The 6,695-nt window shown below is 46.3% G+C and overlaps 1 protein-coding gene across 12 annotated transcripts in view; it reads right to left on the bottom strand.

Annotated features, from left to right (window-relative positions):
• Positions 1-326: 326 nt before the first annotated feature.
• The window catches only part of LOC134551090 (mucin-6-like), a 44,371-nt gene continuing 38,002 nt past the window's right edge, over positions 327-6,695 (bottom strand). For 11 of the 12 annotated variants that reach the window (XM_063398213.1, XM_063398219.1, XM_063398222.1 and 8 more), the window contains 5 exons: positions 5,984-6,427; positions 5,026-5,472; positions 3,705-4,283; positions 2,330-2,432; positions 327-563 (listed from right to left, as the gene is read on the bottom strand). In XM_063398213.1, the coding sequence (XP_063254283.1) occupies positions 386-563; positions 2,330-2,432; positions 3,705-4,283; positions 5,026-5,472; positions 5,984-6,427 (1,751 nt within the window). In that variant the 3' untranslated portion in view covers positions 327-385. The remainder of the gene's footprint in view (positions 564-2,329; positions 2,433-3,704; positions 4,284-5,025; positions 5,473-5,983; positions 6,428-6,695) is intronic. The other variant, XM_063398216.1, reaches the window with a different exon arrangement.

Raw genomic sequence — 6,695 nt, 5'->3', positions numbered from 1 at the left:
ACCAAATTCAGTTCCTTCTACTTTATTTGAACACTGAATTTCTGTTACTGCCCAGTTCATGGGCCAGGTTTTAGCCTCTGGTTAAATAAATCACCCTGAGCAAGGCCAAACAATTTCTTGTCCTCCCTCCCGCTCCCCAGCCTGAGCCTGTTCTTTATTTCCGTGCCTGCTCGCTCTTTCCTCCTCTGCACCCCACCCTGCTCCTGATCAGGACTAATTTATCTGGAAACTCCACTGGCAGTCCAGGCAGCTCCCTCAGGCAGCCTGACAGCAGGGCTGTCCCCTGTAATCGGTACAAGAGAACCCGGCAATGAGCTGTGGAAGGATTAACTTGTGATCAGGGTTTTTAATTACAAAATATGGTATCTGCAGCCACCAGGTCTGGCTAGTGTGTGCAACTGTCCAAGTTACACACACAGCCACTAAATACAATCATTTCTTTGGTGAGCCTTCTTCCAGGGTTATCTGGGTCTTGGCATGGGAGCTGGAGTTGCTTCTTAAGAAGTTCAAGTGGCCTACAGCAGCCGCATGCCGTGGTGACCGTCATCTTCTCAACATCCAGCCTGTGTGAAAGGGAGGGAGAATCAGCTGGCATCTGTTTACAGCATGTTAGGCTCACAGCCTTTCATGTATATGAACTTCCTTCTTTCCTGTGGTGGGAGGTTTAGAGGAAAGAGCACAGCCCTCAGCTGAATGGTTCTGTCAACTGCATTTTCCACAAACTGTGGAAAATTACTCCATTTTGAAGTTCTCATGATGCAGAAACTCTGGTGTACTGAGCTGCTGCCTTCCATTTTAAACCAGGATGGACTCAATGATGTGGGTCCTTTCCAGCTCAGCATAGTCTGTGATTCTGTGATCTCATCATCTGTTAGGCCTCAGACCTCACTGGAAAACTAAGAGAATTTGATTCCTCTGGTCTCTTTTTGGCCTTTTGAATATTTGTAAAGTAACCAGGGATTAAATTGGTTAAAGCTGTGCACTGGACTAGAGTTTACAAAAGGTCTCCTTTGCAGATGCTGAATTTTGTGTGTTCCTTTTGCAGTTGACAGAGGAAGGAAAACCCCTTTCTCCCTCTGCACAGTTAGTGCTGGAATCTGAGGTGGTGGCTGTATGATGCCAGTCCTGGGTGTGAGGTCAGCTAACAAGGTAGAAGACTTGCACATAACTGCTGAATTCACAGTAACACAGAGCACAGGTAGGTGAAGTGAGAACTGGAATAGGCAGGTAAGGGTTTGAGTCTGTCCTTATGGTACTGCAGTTCTCAGGCTGTTGATTCCTGACTGTGTTCAGCCTCCTGCTGGCCTTGGTTCTGCCTTTCTCTGTCGGTGGGAATCTCTATCAGTAACAGGCCAGGACTCAGATATGCGACAAAGAGAGTTAGGACAATTAAAAAAAAAAAAAAAAAAAAAAAAAACCAACTCTTTTGAAGCAGAGGAAAGTTTTCTTGGCTTCATTTAAAACTGGGTTTTAACCACAACTTTAGCAGTTGAGACAAACCTTAACTCTAAAAGCCTTCCTCCAGATTTCACAGCCCTTTTGTCAACTCTTGGGATACAAGGTCAATGACTCAGTTTTCACAAAGCTGGGGGGACACCTGGATGTGCTTTGAAGGGGAGAATTTTTAGCATCAGGATTAATTTAAATAGTTCCTGCAAAAGCAAAACCCTTCATTGCTTTCCATTCTTGAACACTGTATTGGCTTGGATTGTTGGGAATGTAACTTTGGGGTTTTTTTTTCCCAGTAACTGAACTCTGATACTGCTGCACTGTTTACTTGTATTGAAGCCTTGATTTCCTGCCAAATTCTCCTAATGGGCAGCAGAACTGCACAGGCTCAGAGAGTACCCTTGTAGTTATAAAATATACCTGAGTTACACTATTAGGAGCATGTGATGAGACAAGTGACATTACTTACCTTAGATGAAATTTTCTTATTTTACTGTCTTAGCTATTTGAAATAGGTATTTGTAGTCTAAACCACTTTTTGAGTCTTTAAAAAGCAAACAAAACCAAAACCCCAACCATCAAAAGAACAAAAAAGCCCTCCAAACCTGCAGCACTGATGTCTGGCTTTTTTAAAAAACAAACAACAAAAACTTAAGGAAGTGAGATGACCATCCTTGATTAGATGAAAATCCCTGTGTAATAAATTACCTTATTGTTGCTATTAACTGGTTTATACAGCAACATTGTATATTGCTGGGTGGATTCTAAGCACAAGTTCCTCCCTGAATTATAAAGGCACAATAGTTCAAAAATTCCCTTACTTACAGGATACCAAATAAGGAAAACAACTTTAGTACTGTACTGCCTCAGTTATCCTTACTTTGTTGAAGATGGGCATGATCCTTCACATCGGCTCAAAGTGACATTTGTGGAACAGCCTTTGTAAGTGATTTCTTCTTCATATTCAACTTCTCTACAATGCTCTGTCAAATGTAAAAAGAAAAAAATTCAGCTAAAATTCATCTTGGTCTTCTTGAGTGACCTTTGTTGGATGCCAAAAGCCTCCATATTTGGTTTCATGGAAAACCATTCTTACTGCATGAGATAATTAACAAGTCACAAGTGAGTTACACAGCAAGAGGTTTTAAACTGGGCACTAAATTTGCAGGAGAGGCTTACCCTGGGGGACAACAAAAGAAAAGAATAAAAATATTTTTTAAGAAAACAGAAATTGTTGGAATTAAAATGAGCAAAAAAAAACCCATGTTAAGACTATAGTACACAATCAGTCCAGCATGGAAAAGCTAATCCTCTGCTGCAAACACAAAGATGCATAAAGAACAACCAGTCAGCTCATTCTGGTAGAATTGCTTCTGGTTCACAGATTTTACTTATTTGAAAATGGCTTAATTTACTCATTTTAAGGATCTATTTATAGGGAGCCAGAAGTTTACAACTTGCCTTACTAGGGAGAATGTTTAATGCTATGTGTTAGGTAACAATTCTATGTGTCAGTTTTACTTTTTCTCCTGCCTTGAAGCACCACACTAAGCACTTTATGAAGCAGAAAGCTGGCTGAAAACGCAGGTTTTTCAAGGAGTTCAGAGAGAATGTTTGAAGTTTATATTAAGGAGAACAAAGATGTTGAAAACAATGAAGGCAATTCATGCACCGCTCACACCTGATCCTGCACAATGGTCTTTTAAGCACAGTCAGGTTCCCTGCTGAGAGGAAGGTTATAGATTATTGAACATTATTGCAGAGGAGGCTCAGTTAATGCTGTAGTATGACTTTGGTATTTTCTTATTGAAAAATAAGAAAACTGCTAACTGGGCAGTACACTAAGATGCTGTGTCTATAAGCCCAAGTGTGCAGAACATGTGAGAACTAACAGGAAGGCTGCAGAGTAGTGAGGGAATAACCTGTTCCAGTAAGAGGTTTCTTACACTGCTTTTTAAGATGACAGAACAAAGATTCTGTGGCTGTCCTGAAGTGCATCCTGTCAGACTCTTTAACTCACACTTCTTAATATTTAAATTTTGAATAGCAGGGAACCTGTATGAAATCTAAGAAAAAAAAAACTGCAGAAAACTGCCAGAAAAAAATAACTGCAGAAAGGGCAAAAAGAAAAGATGGAGCCAATGGGTACAAACAGAACCATAGCCAAAGGATACATAAAGAAAATTCATACACTCATCAAAAAAGGCATTAAAAGCAAAATCCATGATAAAGCAAATAATGTGGAGACACATTACCGTGTGGCACTGTTGATGGCACAACAGAGGACAGTGATGTAGAAAGTCCAGAGGTGGGAGGAGGAGACGATGTTGTGCGGGCAGTGGTCAGTGTAGTTGTTTGCAGGGAACTCCTCTCAACCGACTCTGTAGAAGCCGTGGTGATAACATGGGGAGCAAAGGTAATTGTTGTGGACAAAACAGTTGGGATCAGCGCTGGCCTGGACTGGGGAGAGATACTGCTAGGGACAGCTAATGAAGATGTTTTGCTATATGGAGCTGATGTGGTGTTTTGGAAGTAAGAATGTGTAGTGCTCTCAGCAGACCTAAATGTGGAAGTAGTCAGGGATGCAGGCACAGACACTGTGCTGGCGGCTGGGGCCAAAGCCGAAGAGAACGGAGACGTGGCAGTGGATGGCAGCCGGGTGCTGAGCGGGCTGCTGGGGGCAGGCGGAGAGCTGGGATTTGGAGAGGTTTCCAGAGGCACTTCTGTGGAGACAGAGGTCTTGGAGGTGCTGCTGATGGAGGTGGTGGCCGTGGTCTTGTGCGTGGTCACAGGTGGCCCAATGTGTGGCACAGTTGACTTTTCATGGGTGAAGGCTGCCAGGAGGAAGGCACAGGTAAAATTGAGGATGCCCATTTGGCCAGTTCTTCACTCCCCTTATTCAGACATGGGGAGAGAATCAGAAAAGCCAAAGCAGGAACACCCACACATGTCCAGAGAGAGAGTTTTCAGAAGTAAAGAAACTAAAAACTAAATGAAGATCTACCTATGAGATGCAAAGGCAGTCACTCACCACATCCCACCCCATGCCGATATCCAGCCAGTCTCCAAGCAATGGCTACTTGACAGTAACTGCACTGCTCTCCCACTGTACAGCCCAGCATTAGGGTGTGTGGTAATGCAGTGTCTTCTTGGCCACTGCCTTTGGGCCACCTATGCTGGCTGTGTCCCTGATGGACATCATGACCACCCCATGCCTGCTCCCTGGCTGGAGAAAGGACAAACAGAGGAGGCCCAGGCGCTGAGCTAGAACTGCTGAGCCATCACCAAGGCACATCTGTGCCATCAGGCTGGGACTCACATCTAATACAGAACCAGGAAACCTGCCAGGTACAATAATTAGCTCTGTCCCAAGCAGAACCAGTGCACGGGCCCAGGAATACACTGGGGAACCAAGCTGGTCAAAGGCAAAGGAATGGAGGGATAAGCAGCCACACAAACAGAAAACTGGGATGTGCTTTTTAAAAGCAACAGTGGAGGTAAGGAGGATGGATAGAATGAGAGAAGAAAGGAGAGATGAAAAAAGAAAGCAGAAGGACCGCTAGGAAGGAGCCTTACCAGGCTGTGAGGAGCTGAGCCACGCTGAGGACACAGTTGAGGAGGCAGAAGAAGCAGACGATGGCAGCGTGCTGGTTTTGGCTGTGGTGGGTGCAGAGGTCTGTGTTACAGGAGACTCCTTGGCAGCACTGGTGGTTGGGGAAGGGGCCTTGGGCCTCAGGGTTGTAGGAGTAGGCGTGGGGCTGGTGCTTGGAGCTGCTGTGGAGGAGACTGTGGCAGTGGTGGCAGTGGATGGCAGCCGCGTGCTGAGCGGGCTGCTGGGGGCAGGGGGAGAGCTGGGATGGGGAGATGTTGTTTCCAGAGGGGCTTCTGTGCTGCTTGGTGGGCTGGGCCTTGTGGAGACAGAGGTCTTGGAGGTGCTGCTGATGGAGGTGGAGGCTGAGGTCTTGTGTGTGGTCAGATATGGCCCAGTGTGTGGCACAGTTGACTGTTCCTGGGTGAAGGCTGCTGGAAGAAAAGCATACATCTTTTGAGGTTGAGAGCAGCAAAAGCTGGAAATGCAGGTTCTCAGAGGCCTTAGATAGGGCATATAAACAAAACCAACAGGGCTGTGCTGCCCTGAGTATTCCTGGAAAAAAAGGAAGCACTGAGACTGTGACTCCTGTCTAAAGCTGCCTGCTTTCTCTCCTAGAAAAGGAGGGAATGGATACAGTGCCTCCAAACAAGACAAGATCCCACTACCTGTGCCTGGGAGAGGACCCTGTCTGGTTCTGCATGTGTCCCTTCGAGGAACAGAGAGAGCTTGAGGACAGCCTCCTCTGAGGGTCGCAAGTCAGGCTCAATGGGGGAAACCAGTGTCACAGAGACAAAAAAAGGCCATACTACTGTTCCATGCAAAAACTAGTGAAAATGGTGACTAAAACTAAAAACGACTCAGCAAGCAGCCTGTGCAACTACAAACTAAGAAGGGAAATGGAATAGTAAGCAAAGTAGTAGGATGGGTAAAAGAGAGTCTCACCTGGCTGTGAGGAGCTGAGCCACGCTGAGGACACAGTTGAGGAGGCAGAAGAAGCAGACGATGGCAGCGTGCTGGTTTTGGCTGTGGTGGGTGCAGAGGTCTGTGTTACAGGAGACTCCTTGGCAGCACTGGTGGTTGGGGAAGGGGCCTTGGGCCTCAGGGTTGTAGGAGTAGGCGTGGGGCTGGTGCTTGGAGCTGCTGTGGAGGAGACTGTGGCAGTGGTGGCAGTGGATGGCAGCCGCGTGCTGAGCGGGCTGCTGGGGGCAGGGGGAGAGCTGGCATGGGGAGATGTTGTTTCCAGAGGGGCTTCTGTGCTGCTTGGTGGGCTGGGCCTTGTGGAGACAGAGGTCTTGGAGGTGCTGCTGATGGAGGTGGAGGCTGAGGTCTTGTGCGTGGTCAGATGTGGCCCAATGTGTGGCACAGTTGACTGTTCCTGGGTGAAGGCTGCCAGGAGGGAAGCACAGGTCAGTTGTGGATGAAGATAAAAATAGGAAATGGAGGTGGTCAGAGGACTCAGAGTGGGGATGGAATGTAAAATGCAATGCTGCAGGGAGTATTTCTGGGGGAAAAGGAACACTGGGATTGTGAGTCCTGTCCACAAACTGCTGTCTGGTTTCTGTCCTAAAAAGGGAATATTTGGATACAGGAGTTCCCAACCCGCAAGATCCCAGTAGTTGTTCTTAGAAAAGGACCCTGTCTCGATATGCATATC

Source organism: Prinia subflava, chromosome 5, assembly GCF_021018805.1.
Source record: "Prinia subflava isolate CZ2003 ecotype Zambia chromosome 5, Cam_Psub_1.2, whole genome shotgun sequence".
Classification (NCBI taxonomy): Eukaryota; Metazoa; Chordata; class Aves; order Passeriformes; family Cisticolidae; genus Prinia; species Prinia subflava.
This window is presented reverse-complemented; position numbering and strand designations above follow the sequence as displayed.